Source organism: Phodopus roborovskii, unplaced genomic scaffold (genome assembly GCF_943737965.1).
Source record: "Phodopus roborovskii unplaced genomic scaffold, PHOROB, whole genome shotgun sequence".
NCBI classification, from domain to species: domain Eukaryota; kingdom Metazoa; phylum Chordata; class Mammalia; order Rodentia; family Cricetidae; genus Phodopus; species Phodopus roborovskii.
Genome location: NW_026126558.1, coordinates 10,175,825 through 10,197,483, shown reverse-complemented (window position 1 = coordinate 10,197,483; position 21,659 = coordinate 10,175,825). Strand labels below are relative to the sequence as shown.

Genomic DNA, 21,659 nt, shown 5'->3' with positions numbered 1-21,659 from the left:
CTCTAATCTGATTCAAACAAGGGTTAATGGAAACAGCCTCCCTGAGCCCAGATTATTCATTCTCAATAATTCCATCAGATCCACCCCAGGTCTTCCCAGACTGTCTGCTCAGACTACACAAGCTGGTGATTAAAACTCAGAACAGTAATTAGACCCTTTATTTCCAAAGCAAATTTTGTTTCCAGACCAGACTTCAGCATTCATTACAACTCAGACTAATAAAAACAAAGCTAGGACCATATGCTTTTTAAAGCTTTTGTGTTGTAAAATCTGTAACAGCATTAAAATCATTTTGGAAAAAATAAAAATTATTATGCTTCCCCCATCAAAACCTTCAGTGAGTAGCCCTTTTGATTTCTCATCCCAGAATATTGCCTGTGTATAAATATGTATGTATATGAGAGGGTGCTGTAATTTTCCATGTATTATCTGATGAACATTTTCTGTGTTGCTACATATTTTTTTGGGGGGGTTATTGGCTTTAACAACCTAACCGTATTTCTCCTAGCTAGCAAGCCATAATATCTGTTGAATAAAATGTTCATTCTGGGGCTGGAGAGATGGCTTAGCAGTAAAGAGTTCTGAGTGCCCTTGCAGAGGACCCAGGTCTAATCCCGAGCACCTACATGGTGGCTCACATTTGTCTGTAACTCCAGTTCCAGGATATGCCTCTGCAGGTGACAGGGATGTTCATGGTTCACAAACATACATGCAGCAACACACTCATATACATAAAGTAAATCTAAAAATATTTTAATGTGAGTATACATTGCTGGACATTCCATGGATTTCTTTCTTCTTTCTCTTTTTCTTCTCTGTCCCTTCTCCCCTCCCCCACTTCCCTTCCCTCCCTCTTTCTCCTTTCTCTTCCTTTCTCTTAGCCCTCACCTTTACCTTTGTCTCACCTTCCTTTTCCTTTGCTCCCCTCTGGGCTGTTGGCTTCCTCCTCCCACTCTCCTCCTGGTTTTCCTGTCTTCCTCTACTGTAAAGAAGAGGTATTTTGTGAACATGTGATGGCTGCTTACTATGCATTGAAGTATGTTCCTGTGATCCTCAGTCAGCTATGAGAGGAACATGTTTCCCCTTCAGGATAAAAACCCTGATGGCCAAATTGTCATGGTGATGCATGGTGCTCCTCTAAGGAGATCTCAGAAGTGACCTCCTAGGTGAACTTGCTGCCCACAAGGTCTTTCCAGATTATTCCATTGCCAATGACTCCTGAGGCCATTGGATTGTGTGTCAAATGGAAGGAAAATCTGTCAAGCCAGGTCCCATGCTTAGTTTAGCTGTGGAGAAGGAGGAGGCTGTCCTGCACAGACCTTTTTCAGTTCCTATGATACCCAAAGAATATCATTTAGATCTGACCACAAAGGTTGATCTTAAATAATAAATCCACTATAGCATTGGCTTCTTGTGGGACAGATTTTTGTCTCTGTGATCTGCTGTTGGAACTCTGTATCTCAGTGCCTGGGATTTATTGGCATTGAATACACACTTATTTTTATGTTTCATGAATCATTTTAAAATGTACTATCAGGGCTGGGAAGAGGGTTCAGAAGGTAAGAGCCCTCAGTGAGCAAGTGTGAAGGTCTAAGAGTAAATCCTCAAACCCATATAAAAATCTACCTGTAACCCCAGCACAGTGGAGATAGCAATAGAAGGGTCCCTGGACTTGCTGGCTGCCAGCCTAGTGCCCAAGTTCAGTGAAAGTCTGTCTCAAGGGAATAAAATAGAGTGGTGAGGCAGGATACCTGAAGTCCTCTGGACTCCATGTGTTCATGGGTATATATCATCATAAACATGCATGTGTGTGTACACACACATACACACAGGCATGCACCATGACTTTAAAAATGATATGACTTTCTAAAAAAAATGTAATATCAGAAAGAAAAGAGACTAGATATTTGCAGTAGTTCTTAGGCCCTTTGGGAATGAATACAGCTACCACATATGAGCATTAGTAAATACAAGCTCACAAGTAATTTTAGCCAGGCCACAGGATGTTTACTATCAGTATCAGGTGGTGCTGGCATCAGAACTCCCAAGACTGAAAGATCCTCTAGGCTCTGACCCATTGGAGCAATCCCACAAATTAAAGGAAGCATGAAAATGTAAGTGATCTATGCCACTTGCCCTATTCCATCTGGATTATACTCAAAATTGGGATTGCTATTTATTCCCATGTGACAGCAGCAAGAATTAGGCTCAAAAAGATTCCAAGACCCATCCAGGCTGACACGGTTATTCAGTAAAGAGCCTGGTTTTTAGAGTCCATCCTGGTCTGTGTTAAATACCTACCATTACCATTACATTGATTTTCTCCACCTTTGCCTCTTTCTTGTTTGATTGATGGTTGTTGTTACTGTAGATAATCCAGACTCTCTTGTAATATGATCAAGACATTTTTGCAAGGCCAGGTCTCAGATGATTAGGACAAGGAAGGTGCTAATGCCGGGCTCAGCTTCTTCTGGAAATTTCTAACTAGAGTTCATTAACTTGTCACTCCTAGTTTCTTTTGAGCACATACTGATATAATAAAATGGTTCAAATCAATAGATGCCTTAAACAGGCCTCGTCTGTCTTCCTTTGTTGCTCATTTTTTGTTTCTTCTTTTATCATGACTACCTTCTTTCTCTGCTGCTTTAAAAGTGAACTCTTTCCTTCTTACAGCCTGTGTGATTCTTTATTCTCTGTACTTCCAAAGCAATTGGGAAACCATGGCCATTCAGCTGTCCCTAAACATATCTATTGTCACCTGAGAGAGCAGGCATCTCTAACTCATTAAAGCAAGAAGACATTTACTACTGGAACAAAGACATCATGAGATTGGAGGCCTAGCTTTTAAATTTTATTTTATTATTTATTAATGTTTTTACTGTAACAGAAATTAATGACCCAGAGACTAATAGTGGGGGTCAAACTTCAAGCTTAATATCAGAAAAGCAAAGCTGCTGGCCACTAGCTTCTCACCTCTACCTCAGGCTGAAAGGGCTGATCCTGTTTCCATGAGCTCTCACCAAGCCTCAGACTGTAACCTCTCCTTAGCACAGCTAGAGAACGAATGTCTCATACTGAATAGTTGCTCCTGTCTTTTATACCCTTCTAGTGTTGGGATTAAAGGTGTGAACTATAATTCTCTTTTAGACTGATTCACTCTTGTGTAGATCTGGGTGGCCTTGAACTCACAGAGATCCATCTGTCTCTTAATCCCGAGTCCTAGGATTAAAGACATCTAGCTTCTGGCTGCTAGAATTAAACATGTGTATCACCACTGCCTGATCTCTATCGCTTGAGGCTGACTTTGCTTTTCTGAATCCTCAGTCAAGCTTTAATAAATCATAAATATCACTATAATTTATTTGGATGTGTGCATGTGCACACACACACACATATACATACACACACACACACACACACACACACACCGTGCATGTGGGTGCCCAAAGAGGCCAGAAGGGCATTGAATTTCCTGTTGTGGAATATTACTTTAACTATCTAAAGGTATTATGTTTGTTGCATTTGTTTAATGATATAAAGATGGGCTGCTTTGCATGCCTAAGGCAAGTGATTGGTCTAATAAAAAGCTAAATAGCCAATAGCTAGGCAGTAGAGAGATAGGCAGAACTGGCTTGCAAAGAGAATAAATAGGATGAGGAATCTAGGCTCAAAAGAGAAAGGAGAGAATGAGGGAGAAAGAAAAGGAGACCCCTGGGGCCAGGGAGGCAGGCAGCTATCACCCAGACAGACATGGAAGAATCAGGAACCATAAGACATATGGAATGAAAGAAAGGTAAAAAGTCACAAGGCAAAATGTAGATGACAAGAAACAGGTTAAATTAAGATATCAGAGCTAGTGAGACAAGCATAAGATAAGGCCAAGCATTTGTAACTAATAATAAGTTTCCATGTCATGATTTAGGAGCTGGTTGGTGGCCCAAAAGAAAGCCTGCTACAATCCCTTATATCTGTAGTTACTGGTAATTGTGAGCCACCTGATGTTGGTACTAGGAACAGAACTCAGGTCCTCTGAAAGAGCCATGTGCACTCTTATCTGCTGAGCCATCTCTCCAGCCCCATGTCAACTTTTTTAAACAATTCTCAGTGTCTATGGGAGTGAATGCCTCAAAGTTTTGTAGAACTATTTCATTTGTGAAAATCAAGGTGAGGGTGTTTTCCTAAGCTTTGTACAGCAGCTACAAATACCTGGGTTGGTGGAAGGGCACAGAAATGAAAGAATGAAGGTGGTGGCAGATACCCCATTCTCCTCATCCTCTGTAAGCTCTACTGCTTGCTCTAGAAACTTTGGAGCCATTAAACACTTCATCTACTAAAGAAGCAGCCATGTTTGGCTGAAGCATGTGAGGCTGACTTCTTCTGTCCCATCCCTACCTCTGACTGTCTCTGTCTTCTCCTGTACTTCTTACATGGTCAGGAAAATTGACTCTACAACATGACATATTTGATTTGTCTTGAGGAAATGCCCTATCTACTTCAGTATTACCAGCAACACAGAAATAAGTCCAAAGCCCTGTAGCTTTCACCAAGTCTTCATTCATGAATTTGGTGGTAGTTTGTGCTTCCTACTGTTCCTAGGGCCTTTGTGGGGGGGGGGGGCGGTTCCTTATCAAGAAGGGTACATAAGATAGGGAAGAAATGTCTATAAAAAGCATCAGTGGCCAAGAGCAGAGTGCTTGCTACCTTGTATAATGAGAAGTGGAAGTCTCATGGGAGATACAGGAAAAACATGGTAAAGCATAGAAATTAAGCAAGAAGACAACAAGAAAACTTCATGAGACAAAGGCCCGAGTGGGGCTTTAATAATGGGCAAGATAAGAACTAAAACCCTATTTTGAGGTCAGAATATTTGTGCCTGTTATTAAACACTTGGACTCTATTAGCCAGGAATTAATTCTCACCAGTCTAACAAAGAAATACCTATCTAACCACATGACTCCACCTTAACTGCAAAGGTTTCTAGGAATTGGATTCTGTACTGTGTTTTTCATGGACATCTGGTCACTCTGGCCTCTGGTCTTGTCTAGCACTGTGATGGACTTACTGGAAACAGTCTCTCTGGTTGTGAGTGGAATGTTGGAAACATCTGTTGTTATCCAGCAGGAGAGATTCAGGGCTGTGTTCAGGGAAGATTTGGGCAGAGATGTAGTTTCAAAGAACAAAAACAAAACAAAACAACCTCAAGTGACCCTACATGAAGACTGCAAGGTTATTCTGAATATGAAGTGGGTGAAGGAACTGAGATTCTATACCTTCATGTAGATTTATCACTGGAGATGAACTATTCCAGGAAAGGTATATACTTGGGGAAGGTGACTTGACTCAAGGTGCTGAGCTTGTGTGGATTTTCCACTGGAGATGGACTATCCTAGGATGGGTATATTCTTGGGGAAAGTGACTGGCTTTGGGAAAGATAAAATCTCCTCAGTTAATGGCTTTGGGCTGTTAACATTTTAGGATTGGGAGTATCGATCAAAAGTGGGGGCATCTTGGTAACAATTGTGCCACCATCTAGTGTGATTATTATCATATTACAAGACTAGTATCTACTCTTTACCACAACACACACAAAGCTACACTACCTATAGTGATCACTGCATCAGGGTTCTACACTAGTAATGACTCCCCAACTGTAAAAACTCACACAAGATCTTTTCCTTGATCACCAAACACTCAAACTAATAAGGAACACTAATGTATCTTAGGACAATTGACCTGTCTCTATCCTAGTTGGTTCTAAAACTCTTTATAAACAGATTTGATGATTATCATTCTGCTTGCACTTCCTATAATATTGAGTTCCTTTTTTAAAAATAGTATTTGAAAGCTATGGAGATGGCTCAGAAATTAAGAGCACCCCATGTACTTGCAGAAAACCTGGGTTTAGTTCCCAGCACCCACACGGCTGTTCACTACCATTCAGAGTGTCAATTCCAGGGCATCCAGTACCCTCTTCTGGCCTCCATGGGTAGCAGGCACATTAGCAGTGCATTCACACATATGCAAGCAAAACACATGAAATAAAAAAAATTTGGAATAATAATATTTTATTATATGGTGTTATTCAAGACCATTTTCATGCATATATACAATATATTTTGGAAATATCCACCCTGTTCTCCATGACCCTCCTTTCTCACACCACTAGTTAGTTCCCTTTAGTCTCTTAGATAGTTATGAATCTAATTCCCTGTCATGTGATTTTATGTAATTATATAAAATATGAGCACTACAAATAAGAGAAAACATGTTATATGTTTCTTCCTAAACTCAATACCTAGCCCACCATTTATCACATATTAGGTACTTAGTACATGCTTATTGACTTCTTAGTTGAACTGATAGGCACAACCTGGCTAACTGGTAAGAACAATGACTTCAAATAGTGGGAGTCATTAAACTTTTATGTATCTGTATGCCATGTGTTTGACTGCATGATCATACTATGGGATGGCCCACATAAGTTCCAGACTGGTCCTCCTCTTAAGGTCAACAGATACATGCAATGAATAGATAAAACAAAATAAGAGGTTCAATACAAAGTAGACATAGAGAAGGCACTGATGCCACCATCCATTGAGTTTTCACTAGAAATGTGTGGTATAGACCTTGTTTGTTAAGGCATCAGTCTGTACCAGCCATCAGGGCACACCAGAGTGAGCTATGAATGTGGGTCTTGCCTAGCTTGTCTAAGTCAATCAGTACTCCTAGAAATTCAACAGCCAACCACCAACAGATGTAATATGTATCCACATTTCTCCCTGAGACCACACACAGGGACACATCAAATATCACCTCAAGGAGAAGACTTGATTAGAGATCTGCAACTGGGGCATGCCTCCTTTGGTAATTTCCCTTGCCTTGGAGATGTTATCTAGCAGCTACTTTACCTTGAGGGGAAAAGACTCCTCTCAGCACCAGAGCTGAAGGACTGATCACAAAAATGAAAGTGCAATTACAGAAAAATTATCCCTGGGCTATGACTGCAGTTCATGAGCATTTTATTGCTACCACGACTCATGATTTCAATTTTCGGGACTGAGAGGATCTGCTGAAGCCTAATTTAAATTCTCACTATGAGAGCCTGTGCTTTATAGACATGTGTCAGCACAGATTGAGTTCATTCAGATTTATTTCTTTTGGACTGACCACAAGACAACTTGAGAGGACCAATGAGAAGCCTATGCAAACAGGACTGGCCAAACATGTATCATTACTTGTTTGTTTGTTTATTTGTTTATTTGAATGTATCTGTGTGCTTGGTGTGCTTATACATGTATATGCATTTATATGTGTATGGGTACAGATAGATAGATAGATAGATAGATAGATAGATAGATAGATAGATGCTTGAGGCTGATGTTGGGCATTTCCTTCAATCATGTTCCACTTTATACATTGAGACAAGGTCACTTTATTATAGTCAGAGCCAGTCAGCTTGCTTTGGGGATCTCCCATCTCTCTGTCTTAAACACTGGACTCCCAGGCAGGCCACCAGTCCCACCCAACATTTATGTGGGTGCAGAGATCTTAAACACAGTCTTCACACGTGCATAGCAAGCTCTTCACCTTGGAGGGAGCTACCTTCCAAAACCCACTGTGATTTTTGGTGAACACCAAGCATAGATGGAGACACTGTTTTATTGATACTTGAACATGTTATTTCTATATCAAAGTTGTTCACAGCTGAGATTTTGCTTAAAAGAAAAGAGTTGGGATGTGACAAACTATTTCCCAAGTCTTACTAAGAATAGTCTTTGGATCACTTTGAAAATAATCCTAATCCTGTCCTTGGATAATGTCAAGATTGAGTGTACCACTAGAGAAATATTGATATGGGCTTAAATCAATACTAGTCTCAGTTTGTCACTGTTTCTCTGTGTACTTGAAAAAGTTCCTTCACCTTGCTGAAACTCAGTGCTGCCAAGAATAAGCTGATGTTACCACAGAGGCAGGGGACTGACTTTTCTTTTCTTTTCTTTTTTTTTTACTCGAAATATGTATCAAGCTGTACTGCTGAAGATGCATGCAGGCATGCACCCAAGACCTGTCATAACCTGGGTGGTAAGAATGTACTTCTTGGCAATCTATGTACCTCCAGCTGCCTTTAATCTGTTATAGTGCCAACCTTGCCCTGTGATATTTCTCCTTTCCATCCACGCTGCTCACAACCCTCTAGAGAAATGACTTGAGAAAGTGACTACATATTAGACAAGAGTTCATTAGATTGGCATCCATGACAGGATGTGGGTAGTCAAACAATGCCTGTCTCACACCAGAGGCTGAGAATCCTGCATTGCTCAGTAAGCAACACTGGTTGTCTCAGCAACCCTGATATGATTCTGAACACCTGATCAAGACATTTCCTCACAGGAGTGCAGAACAGCTTGTCTTTTAGTTGATTCTAGAGCCAACTACAATTAGCCACCACACATCCCCTCAAACAAGCAGGAGGGCTCAAGATTATGGGGGTTATTGCCATATATGACACCATTCTGTTATTTTTAAATAATATTTTGCAAGAGTCAAGAGTCAGTGCAGACACAGTCAAAGTCTACAAACTGGTGGACTCTGTCACAATTGCAGCAAAATTGAAGGGCAGATTTCTAAGGGTAAATAGAGTTGTACAGCCCACTCATTGCTAGGGCAATCTGGATTCCTGGGTCACACCATCTTCCTCCCCAACTTCCATAACTTTCTTGAATATGATAACCAAAGAGGGCATCTGGAAGGAGGTGGAGTTTATGTGGGAAAGGAATTCATGTGAGATAAGTGCTGTAGGGTAAGGTACAAAGACAGGGAAAGGTAAAACTTGCTTTGCCTGGGACTGTTGCTCAGTGGTTCAGCATTTGCCCCGAATGTGCAAGGTCCTGGGTTTAAGGCCCAGCATTGCAAAAACAAACAATCAGCCAAATAAACAAACAAACACTGCTCATTGAAGAAGATGCTGTAGCATTTGATCTTCAGCAGACAATTCCAACAGAAAAGGGACAATAGAAAAAGAGTAAAAGTTCAAGTTTTGGAAGACCTTCAGTGTAGTTAAGAGGACACAGGCCACACTATGAGCTGCCAAGAAACATTTCGTTGCTTGTTAATTTCTTCCAGTAACAAAAGTCCACTTAGCATCCACTCTGAACTGTGTTAACTTTTGAAGGGTATTATATAATGGCTGGTCTATCTGGGTTAAGCAGGACAGGCAAGTTAAGAAGCTGTTGGGATAGATGAGAGGTAGTGCTGGTCCTAAAGGTCAGTGACACTACGGTGGCAAGTGGTCACTGAAACCAAGTTCAAGAATGTATCTGTATATATTTAGAAGTCTTCATTTCACCATCAATAGTGTAAGATGTTTTCACCAGGTATGGAACTCTTGAGTTAACCAATCTTTTTCCTTCAGTCTGCAGCTCCACTGTCTTCTCGCTTGCATTGTTCACAGCAAGACATCTGCTGTCATCCTTATCTTTGTTTCCTTATAGGAGATGTTTCTTTTTGCCCATAGTGGTTCTTGTGCTTTCATTCTTATACTGGCTGTAAGCAATCTATTGTGATAAAAAAAAAAAAAAAAAAAAAAAAAAAAAACATTCTGAGGGGGAAATCAAGCGGGCATGGAAACAAACATGATGTGAATGTTGGAAAAAGAGCTCAATAAAGGTGAACTTCGGAACTTCCATGGTGTAATTGGAACTAAGAGTTTCTTCTTAGAGCCAGTGATAGCTGTTATTGCAAGTGCTGAAGGAACCCCATTTAAAGAGTACACCCAGAAAGAGTGCACCCCTAACATTTGAAGGGGGCTATGCCAACATTTCCATGTGAGTGTGTACACTGACATGGGCACTTTAAGGTGTTCCATGATAAATATAAAAGCCTGAAAACCTGAAACTACTAGCTAGTCTGTTTTTATACAAGTGTTCAATATGTACTATAATGTTGTGGTGTGGAAAGTATTATAACCCCCCTGCTACATGTGTTAAAACTGGTACACAGGGTGTTTGAATAGTTACACAGTGTAATTTTAGCCCCTAGGAGAGGTCAAAGCTGAACAAAAGATATCAGACTCATAGCCATCCATTTAGCCACTGTTCTAAACAGACTCACAGTGACAACCAAGTACAAGACCAAGCTATTGACAGAGCAAGGGGGCACCACTGTCATCAAGGTCTGTGTTAAGATGGAAAGATGCTGCTTTTAGGATAATGGCAAACGGTCCCATTTCTTAGCCTCTTACTTAGAGATTGTTGTTATTATAGATATGTAAAATGTGCACAATTTTACAACAAGACACCCATGGAGATGATCCCTTTGGGATCTGTGTGTCTCTTATTCTGATGTCATTCAGCATATCCAACGGAGGTCAGTTAACTTCTGTGTAAAAGTGAGGTGGCTCACACACTTGTGGAATTGACGGATATATGCAGGAGAGACAGACAGAATGTACAAAGCACTCACTGTCATCCTTCTGCTCTAGCTGTTGGTCTGGGAATTGACAGGAATTACTTATTGAGAGTCTTCTAGAAGCTAAAGGCATCATCGTGTGTCCCCCACCCACCATTGGACTACAACTCCATAGTGACACTCTTCAAAACTTTACTTTAGCTTTGAGGCACTGTAGACTGGGCTGGGTATGCCTCAGTTTCTTCATCTGCATTTAAAGCTAACGAGAATACGTACATTTAAAGTGTGCATCACCATGCCTAGCCTGAGGGGAGCACTTAGGAGGTGTAACATGGTAGCCCTCTTATCTAGTTGTGGTTCCTCTAGGTGAGGCACTGAAGTCTGACCATCAGCTTCACCCAGGCTATCCTACAGAAGTGGGTTAGCATTCAGCCAAGTGTCCCATCCATCATCCATCATCGTCCATTTCCACTTCTGCTAACAGTCAGTAAACACAGTGTAGCATCTCAGCGGATGTTATTGCTCCACTCAGGCTCATCCTGCCTTCTCAGCTACATTAATTCATCACTCATTTGATTCATATGTTGTCTGAAATCAAAACAGGTGCCAAACTACTCTGTTTCTACCAGGGTTAGGGTGTTAAGTGTGAAAGAGAAATCAAATCCCTGCCTCATGGCTCTTATACATTGGTGTGTGGTGGAGGGAGGGGGCAGAGACAAAATAGTAACAGTAAGTAAAACATGAGTCAGTTGGATAGTAACAAGTGCTATGGATACAAATCAAAGGTGGAAGGGAAATGTGAAGTTTGGGAATGCTGATGTATTTAGTATGTTAGGCCCAGGGTGACTACCTATTCAGAGGAGAGGGAACCAATGCTTAGAGAAGGTTTGCAAATACCCTAGTGCCACACAGCACCCTTCATTCCAGATGCAGGATAGAAAAAAAAAAAAAGATGGCCAGATCCAGTGCAAGGCATTTCTGTCTGGCAGGTGGCAGCTGAGCCTAACTGATGCTCTCTCACTGAAGCCAGTGGTTCTCTAGTCCTCCCCATTACCCATCCTCTCTGAAATACATCCCCTTCAGGTCCTCCCTCTTCATGACTTGACCTTTCTGTGTGTAACTGGAGTTAAGGCTTAGGCTCAGATTCCACATCTGGGGAGTGCCAGCATAGGACAAACATCCCCAATGCATTCAGGTCACTCAGAAACAGCCATTCACCTAAGGACCAGCACCCATGGATACAACTACAGAAAAGTGGGTGGATTTTAGCCCTTGCCTGTCTCCCCCAGGGGCTTTTGTGCAGTGCACAACCTTCACCACAATAAATGGCAGCCTGACACCTCCTCAGATGCAATTTTGTATTTCACACACCATTTAACTAATGGAAACCACATAATAGGCACTCAGCGAATCGCGGTTGATTACGTTCTTTCTCATTTTTCATCTCTTAATATGATTAAGATCCTTTGTATTTCAACTCATGGTAAATGATGGAAATTAAGTTATTATTATCCACAAATCCAGGGATTAGTGAACACCTACTATATGCCAGACACTGGGCTGGATGGTGTTGGTGACTTGCATGTGTGGGATTTACATACTGGTGGAAAGGAAAATAGAATAATAAATGAAGTAAGGCTATACGTACTGTGTTAGTGTATGGAGAAGAAAGAAATAGAGCATGGACAATTAGGGATAAGCACTGGGTAGAGTGACCCAACCAAGACTCACAAAGTAGGATTCTTCTAAGTGTTGACATGAATGAAGAGAAAAATAATGTCTGTAGTTGAAAGAATGACACCCCCCTCCTCAACCGAGGTCCACATGCTAATCTTTCAATCCTAGGAATATATTGCCTTTCAGGGCAAAATAAATGAGATTAAGGGACCATGAAGGCAGCGCAATCAGTAAAGTGTTTGCATGAAAGCATAAGAACCAGAGTTCACTCCCCAGATGCCACATGACAAATCCCAGAATAGTGATGTGTATCCGTAAGCTTGGTGATGGAAAGATGGAAGCACAGGTGTTTGGGCTCTTTGGTCACCCAACCCAGCTAAATCAGTGAGTTCTGGACCAGTGAGTGGTCCTGTCTTTAAAACATTACAAAAAAAGTAAATAACTCTTGAGAAATAACACCTAAGGTTGTCTGTCCTCTTACCCCCACATGCACGTACACACACACACACACACACACACACACACACACACACACACACACACACACACAAAATGTGGTTAAAGATTGAGATTTCAAGTATGCAGCATTGTCCTGAGGCTCAGAGTAGCTGCAAACTTCCTCTAAAGAGAATAGGAAGCAACAGGCATGCGGAAGTATCAAGACACTGCCTACTAGGTTTGACAGTGGAGGATGGGTCTATTAGCCCAGGACTTCAGACAGCCTCTAGAGTCTAAGAAAACTCTATAAGCACCATAAGAAGCCATGCCTGCCCACAAATTGCTTCTAGCTTGCCAGTGCATCTAACTGTCACAACCACCAAAAAAAGAAATCTATACTACTTTAGCCCGTGTGTTTGCTACAGTCACCATAACAGCAACAGGAAACAAAGGAAAAGCATTCCAGAAGGGGAAACAAACAGTACAAATGCCCTGAGTTGGAGATATATCTGATATACCCCAAGATGCCTCCAGTTGGACTGAGAGAGTGGATTCAAGAGGCTTGGGGTTACAAGGGCATGTGATACCTCACCTAGCACATCATGGGCCAATGAAAACTTACCTGTTTTACTCCAGTGCTAACAATTCCGCCTGAGGCTAAGATGCAGAACAGTTATACTGTCCTGCTCCTGTTTTAATAGAACTCTGGCAGCTGGGGGAGAAATGGTAGGAATGTGCAGGTGAGGTCACTTGCCAGGATTCCCTTAGGAGGGGTATGCTGTTTTTCAGGCAAAAATTAGGTTGGTGCCAAGACTAGTGATGAACATCTTTAGTTCTAGCAACAAGAAGCAGAGGCAGGCAGATCTCTGTGTGTTCAAGGTGAAGCTGATCTATGTAGTGACAAAGACAGCAAGGACACATAATAAGACCCTGACTCAAAAACAAAACAAAGAAAGAGAGGGAGATTGAGCTGGAGAGATGACTCAGCTATTAGGAGCACTGACTGCTTTTGCAGAGGGCCCAGGTTCAGTGCCCAAATGGCAGCTTGCAACCACTGGTATTGCAGTTCCAGGAGGTCCTATGCCCTCCTTGAGCACTGCACACACACAGTACACATATGTACATGTCGGAAACACGTTTGGTCACATAAAATAAAAATTAAAAATGATATTGGCTAAGACCCAAGTGGTAGCAGCGAACATGGAGGGTTGGGTAAACTCAAAAGATGATTTGAAAATTGAACCCAGGAATCATATCACAGATACTATTACTGTCTCCCTGGAAGGGATCTGCAGCAAAATTCAGTAATTAAAATGTTCATGGGGAAAGTAAGCTATGCAGAAATCAGGAGGCAGAGCAGGTAACTATCCAGACATCAGATTAAAATGACTCAGGTTCAAGTCCCAACTCCTCCACTCTCCAAATCACGTGCCCAGGCTGCATGTTCAAAATTCCCCAACCTCAGTTTCTTCATCTGGAGCATGGGAGTGCAGTGACATGTCCCAGAGACAAGCATGAGTTTGGAGTTTGAATGGCTTCAACCATTGAAAGATGTATTGAGCGTTCAAGGACTCGGTGTGGAGGAGAAGTAGAAAACAAATGAAACAGAGGGTGAGTTCAAAGAGCAATTGAGATGCACACATAGCTCCCTAAACCCCAGAGAAGATTTTCAGAGCTCAGTCATCAAACAGCGTCTGCATTTGACAACCATGACTTCCAAACAGGAGCAGAGCCCTTCCGTCTTTTAGGGAAGAATGTGAATTACACAGCAATTGAATATTTATTACCAGCACCTCTTTTTTAAGCAGTTGTTTTACCATCGAAACATCAAAACCACCTGGGCCAGGGAAGACTCAGATGTGAGAAAATATCAAATGTGTTTTTCTTTCTTTCTTATTATTATTATTATTTTTTTGTCCTTTTTCATGGTAGATCTGACGCACCTTTGAATCTTCAAAGGATGCAATAATCAATGACGTGGGGAGACAGGCGACAGCATGCCCGTCATTGTGGAGATGAATTTATTAATGTAAACGGCATCGTGTGGAAGAGAGATGGGGCTGAATTAAAATGTGAGGACCTGTGATCCAACAAGAAACACAGAACAAAAGGAGGAGAGGGAGACTGAGCAGGGAGATAAAAGACTCTTTGCCGATTCCAGGCTCTGCTGAAGAGCGGTACATAAAAGAGGTTATCGCCGAAGTGCGCTACGCAACCCTGGTGCCTTAATTAAAATGTCTCCAAGAAAGGAGGCAGTGGGAATAGTACCAGGGGTGTGGGTGAAACGACAGTGACATAGGAGAAATGCAGGCATTCAGGAGATGGGATTGTTTAGTGTAAATATTGAGAGTATGTTTCTGGACTCCAGTCATGGAGAATATTTAAAAATTTCTTAGATAAAGGGAGCAGTTGGCTTTGGCAGCTGGTGTGGCAAATAGCTTTCTTTACAAAAATAGAGGTGTGTGTGTGTGTGTGTGTGTGTGTGTGTGTGTGTGTGTGTGTGTGTGTTGCACCACATGAGTGTGTGTGCATACTGAGGCCAAAAGAGGGCATCAGAGCTCCTGAAGCTAGAGTTACAGGTGGTTGTGAACTGCCATCTGGCTGCTAGGGACTGACCCCAGGCTAGTCCTCTTAACTGCTGAGCCATCTCTTTAGCCTTGGAAAATAGCTTTCTAATTTTAGAGTTTGAAGCCATTATCAGAGAGAGAGAGAGAGAGCAAGGACTTTGAAAACAGACTAAGTCCAGTCAAAAAGGACTACTTCTCCTTCAATGAGTTCCTGTTGGCTCAGTGGGTAAAGACACTTCACTCAAAGACTGAATTTGAACCCTAGGACCTAAGTAGTAGAGTGAGAACTGTGGATGTTGGCCCCTGGCCTCCACGTGTATGTCTGGTATATGTGTACACACAGATTTAAAAGAATGCTTTTAAAATATATTCTTATGCCTAAGAAAGAGGCATACCACTTGGGAGGAGTGCAAAGGACAGGGCCACCTGCTTTCACCTTGATAAAGCTGTACACTGCCTCTGAATCCACTCCAGAGTAGCCCAGCTCCATCACTATTACCTGAATATCTCCTAACACCTGCGATGGTGCACTTCATTGAAGAATAGCTGTACTGTCCACATTGGCAGCCAGCATGGTCTCCTGCCAGCTAATGAGGTGATTGGGTTACCAGGGAGAAGGGAGCTGGCATCCCTTTCATTCCATTGATAGAAGTTATCAGGCAATGGTTAAAAATGGTAGGACTACTTATTCCCTGAAGTCACCCTGAGTCTTTGGATGGTGCTAGCTTGCTATGTGCTTTAGAGAGCATTTGTCAATGCATACTGTTTAAGTTTAAAGAAAATGTCTGTGTTGACCAGAAGTGATTAGAAAGCATCCCCAAACTGGCCTCTAACTGGAACTGGAGACAAGGGAGGGGAGGAGGAATGTGGGTGGCTGAGCTAGAACAGATGGTTCTCAGTTCTTTTGAGGATGTATAGACCCTGAGGGTAGTTCTGTGTGACCATCATGGAGAGAACCCAGGATGGGCCAAAACTCTGTACACATCAACTTGAGTTTCAAAGTCTCATTCTTCTAAGAGTGGGTGTAATGGTTGATCTTAAATTTCAACTTATCATAAAGCAGGATCCCCAGGAAAGGGTGTCTCAGTGGGGACATTGTCCAGATCTGTGAGCTCAGGGGAGTGTCTCTCCACTTTTCTGTGGAAGATTGTCTTGGTGGCTAATTGAAGTGGGAAGACCCATCCTGGAGATGGGTGGCACTGTTTCATAGTGATGGAAGCCAGAGCATCGTCTCTGCTCTTGACTGTGGATGTGGCATGACTACCTGCTTGAGTTCGCTGCCTTGACTTTCTTCCCTTCAATGAGGGGCTGGGGTCTGAACCCATAAGCCAAATACACCCTTGAGCTGTTTTCAATCGTAGAAATCAAATGACATGGCTTTATGAGAGGGGCTTCCTTACTCTTTTCTGCTCTGAACTCATACAGATGTTGGAAGAAAGCATCATTCCCCAGTTTATATTCCTGCACCTAGAACACAAACTCAGATTAATTCAGCTGTGGCGGCAAGGGGCTCTGTGTGTATTAGGAAAACAAGCCCATTTGTAAAACAGTAGCAGATCCCTCCAGGTGCTCAGAAGTAGCTATTTAGCATGAATATTTCATCAATGCCAGAGTAGATTGAAGGAAATTCTTTCCATTATATCCCCATCACCATTGCACGTGGTTGAATGGACTTCTGACTAAAGAATCTAAATATGCTTAAAACATTTTTCACCTCCACTGGAATGAGCAGGGCCTGATTGGGTTGTTATTTTCCTGCTTCATGAAATATTTCAGAGGCAATTGTGTCTTGGATGTGTTGTTTGGCAAATTTTTATCCGAAGCCAGAGCCTTTGGATTATTTTTTAACTGGCAGCTCGGATGTAATGAAGTTGACAGTTTAGAGAAAACATCTAGGGCCTGTTGTGGTCCTTGCATTCTAAGCTCTAAGACCAACTGGGCTTTGGGGTGTAATGAGTGTCAGGGTGTAATGGTGAATGAATGTCAGGGAATAGAGACTTGGAGAGGCTTCTCCTGGTGGCTAGAGAACTGCCTGCTGTGCAAGTCAGGCCTGACATCTCCTTCCTCATCCTCTTCAGAACTTCTGAGGCACCTGCTCTCTCTGCTTCCTGCTCCTGCCAATGCTGGCCTACCATTTCCTTCTGCCTCAGTGCCTTCTTTTCTTTAGCCCCAGGCCTGACACCAGGCCGCTCCCTTCCATCCCTTTTTCTGGAAGAAGAATCTTGAATTAATGTTTGAGACAAGCATGGATGGAATTGGCCATGTGGAAAAGGGCAGGATCCCTCAGCACTTGCTGAGGACAGCTGTCAGTATTCAGGCATCTGCACTGACCTGTCCTTGGGGTTCTGACAGGATATGCCCTCAGCTGCAGCCATTAAACACTACCTGTGCACATTCACTATGTTAACTTTTAGAAGTGCCCTATCTACCTTGCATCCTTCTCTCTCTCTCTCTCTCTCTCTCTCTCTCTCTCTCTCTCTCTCTCTCTCTCTCTCTCTGTTCCTCTCCCTCTCTCTGTTCCTTTTTCTCTCTCTTTCCCTGTCTTTCCTTTCTCATCTCTCCTGCTGTTCCTGCTCCGGAGGCCAGTCTTTCCCCTCCCCTTTCCCCTTTTTATAATCTTTTTCCCCTACTAAAAAAAAAACCCTCTGCTTGAACTCTGTTGCATGGGTGGCATTTTCCCCTCACAGGATGCTTTTCTTAAATTGCATCATCAGCAATAGCATCAAGAACCTCATTACTGGGCCTTCCCTGCCTCGGTGGTACTGGGGATGTCAGCCCTGGTCATACCTACACTGAATGCCTTAGTTTCCAATTGTTGCCTGGCTTCATGCTTTCCCAGGACCTGGCCAACCACCATCATCTCACCCCACCTTTAAAGAAAATTCTATGTCCTCATGTGACCAGATGATCTCCAGGACAAGCAAAGGATGACAGAGGCGCCTGGCTTCAGAGAACCTGGGCAGACACATTAGTACAGATCCCATCACAGGCCTTTCTGCCCATGAGCACTGAGGTTCTTTGCTGACACACAATTAGGCATACACATAACTGTCACGGCAGAAGCAGAGCAATGGATCTAGGAGCATGCCATAAGGGCCAAGGTGTTTAGGAATGGGAGGAAAGAGGCTGCCCTGCCAAGCTGCTCTCTCCAGGTGCCTCCAGGGTACCTAGGAGTCAGCACACATGTGCAGGAAGCAACTCCATATGCACTCTGACCCTCAGAGTGGTTTCCCAAGGCCCAGAGTCCCATGCTCTGGCATTTTACATTTGGGTTGACACTACTATGACTGTCACCCCACATCTGGGGAGCTGGGAGGGGTGAACCATGGACTGGTGCTGCATCCTTAATGGCTGGTGTGCTGGGAAGAACGGGACACCAGGAGCGGACACAGGGCTCAGGGGCACCCACAGCAGCCGCGTCGCCCTCGGCAGGCTTGCAGACACAAGTGAGCCCTTCATCACAAACAATGGAAAGTTTGTTGCTGAGGACACAGGGTGCTTTTTCATTGCTTTGGACACATTTACGCACACGCTGTCGTAATGAACGGAGGTCTCTGTGGCTGTGTCACAGCTCTGAATCACCAGGCCCTTACGTATGCAAGGCACCTTAAATCTCCACACAGGGCTGTCCTGCCTGCGCTTTCACTCATGTGCAGCTCCCGAAGCTGTTGGTTTTCATTACTGTAAATGAGATTTGCATGTATCACCTATTTTACATATGTTACATTGTTTTGCTGTCCCCCAGTAAAGCAACAAAATTGTTGGCCTCTTTGCTAGTTCTTTCCACTGTCATTCACACACACACACACACACACACACACACACACACACACACACACACAGAGGGGGGAGAGGAGGGGGGAGAAAGGGAGAGAAAAAAATCCAGGTTCTGATTTTGCTGTGGAGACTGTTGTCTTCCTAGAAAGCAACCATCATTCTTATGCACGCATTTGTGTGTGTTTGTGTATGTATGTTGCCTAAGTGCACATGTGGGTCTGGGAGAGCTGAGAGGTCGACTGGTACTACATCTTTAATGACTTATGTGCTGAGAAGAATGGGACACCAGCAGTGTTACCTTCACAAATGCCCAACTTCTCTGAGACAGGATCTTCCAGCCAGTGAGTCTCAGTACCCTCCTGCCTCCACTACCCAGTGATGGGGATTCCGTCACCACTTGGTCCAGCTTTCCAAAGTGTTTTCTGGAGATCAAATTGAGGTCTCTCTATGCTTGCAAGGGAAATGCTTTTCCAATTGAGCCAGTTTTATAAGTGGGGCTGAAGAAATAGCTCAGAGGTTAAAAGCACTGTTTGCCCTTACACAGGACCTAAGTCCACATAGTATCAGTCTTGCAGTGTTAAGTCCACAGGGCAGTGTTATGAAATGTACTCACACTGCTGCCTGGTCTAATTCCAGAATGCTTGCCATTTTACAGAACTGAATATATGTGCCATTAAATAACAGCTCACATCTTCTCTTTGGGTCTTGGAAATTTTACTTATGACAAAGAAAAAGATTTTGATAGGTTTGCAACAATTATTCTGGCCTGTGAATTGGTTTGATTGTAGCTTCATTTTCTCTGCTTAGAAATAACATTTTGGTAAATCAACCATGTTTTATGTAGATTCCTTAGCTTATATTGTTATATTCTTCTTCTATAACACAGTCATGTAATCTAGAATGGTCACAACAAGATGTTCTCTAGAAATGTAGATAAATGTGATACTCTTTATCTCTGCTAGTTAAGCAAATTTAATTGGGGTAATTCTTACATAATCTATCCAAACTTTCTGCATTGGTCAAAGAGAGATATGGATTTATTGTGAATATTTGTAAATGTAAGGGCTGACACACATTAAGTGTCTTCATGTTGGCCAATACACACTTGCTACATTGCTATTCTAGCATTTTATGGAGGAGCTTGGGGTGTGGTCTTCCCACACTAGGTTCATGTTTAATCTTATCTTTGCTACTCAACATTGGGCTGGTTTTTACTTTTGCCTTTTGTGTGTCCTGTCTCACTAAGGGTTCTTCTGTGTAGTTTTCTTCTCCCTTTTAGCTTAGCACTTGGGTGTCCTCCTAGAGTGGAATTATAGAGAGAAGGGCTATGGATATGTACAAGGCTCTGATAAACAAATATTTCCCAATGGCTCTTCACAAGACTGTTAGTCTATATTCCAAGAAAAATCAAGTGTATGAATGTTTGTGGAGGTGTTCAAAAGCTTTAGCTGGTTTTGTTTCTTGTTTGACTTTCCTATGTACGTTTTCTCTTAAAACTACAAAATGCAGGTACACACACACAGAGTTATGGATCAGAGGCTAGTGATATCATGAAATTATTATTTGCCATATTGTCTTGATGGGAACTCACTATGGTATGAAGTCTGAGGAGCTTGCTCCTGATGACACAGATGATCGCTTTAATTAGCATGTGCTATTTGATGAGATTGATTTACATATTAAAAGTGGTGCTCTGTTTTCAATTCATTTTTCTCCAGCCCTCTAATTAGATCAAGGTTGTACTACTCCTCTCTAGCTCCTCTCTCTCCGTTCTTACCTCTTTGTAGGCAACAGTTTTTAGCTTGAGTTTAACAATGTTGTGGGCCTCCATATGTTTATATTTATGTTTCCTTCTTTTAATATAATGTGACATTAGCACTTGATGTAAAATAATGATTCAATTTCCTTTGTTGAACACAGTTCTTTAATTAAAAGGTATAATCCCTCAAATTGGAGTAAATAGGCTATTGAATTTTAAAAAGGAAGACATGAAGTTGGGGGTTAAGGAGGTAAAGGAAGATCTGGGAGGAGTTGATGTGAATATGATCAAAATAAATTGTATGAAATTCTCAAAGAATTAATTACAATACCTTCTAGAATGTGGAAGTTCTGACAGCATGCCTGCAGTGAGTGAAATAGGGAATTCATTGTGGATGTATTCCAAAAGGCACTCCTGATCACAACATGGGAAAACATCACCAGCATCTCCATGGGGTCTGGAAGTAGTCACTCACTGCTATTCAACCTTACTCCTCTGCTGGCCATGAAGGGAGCCATGCTTATCTCTGGAAATTGGTTGTTGACCAGGTGACTTCTCCTGTTCAGTTGAGTAAGACCAGTCCACACACCATGAAAGGTGTATAAATCCAATGAGGCATTTTGAATAGATGATTATTCAGAAGTTGGAATTAACCAGCCTAATAATCATCATTGCAAATCATGTCAGCTTCCATGTGATCCCAATCATGCACTTGGTTATTCTAAAGATATTTGATAGAATAAAATTGACAATGTCTAGAGAGCTGTGTCCTCCACAGCAAAGCAAAGTTCCCAGGGCAGGCTGATACTTCCCCATCTTAGTCAGTTCATCTTCTTTTCTCTTTTAGGATATATTTAAATTTGCAAGGACATCTCCTGTCCCAAGACAAAAGAGGTCCATTGTGGTGTCTCCCATCTTGATCCCAGAGAACCAGAGACAGCCTTTCCCCAGAGATGTTGGCAAGGTAAGTTGGACAAAGGACAAATGGCACCACACCAAGGGCTTTTATTAAGGAATAAGCATGCATGAGGCAA

The 21,659-nt window shown here is 42.3% G+C and overlaps 1 protein-coding gene across 1 annotated transcript in view; it reads left to right on the top strand.

Moving 5' to 3' along the window:
* Cdh13 (cadherin 13) overlaps positions 1-21,659 on the top strand; it is a 967,076-nt gene that overhangs the window by 428,464 nt on the left and 516,953 nt on the right. Inside the window, exon 4 of the mRNA XM_051201850.1 lies at positions 21,473-21,589. Within this exon, the coding sequence (XP_051057807.1) occupies positions 21,473-21,589 (117 nt within the window). The remainder of the gene's footprint in view (positions 1-21,472; positions 21,590-21,659) is intronic.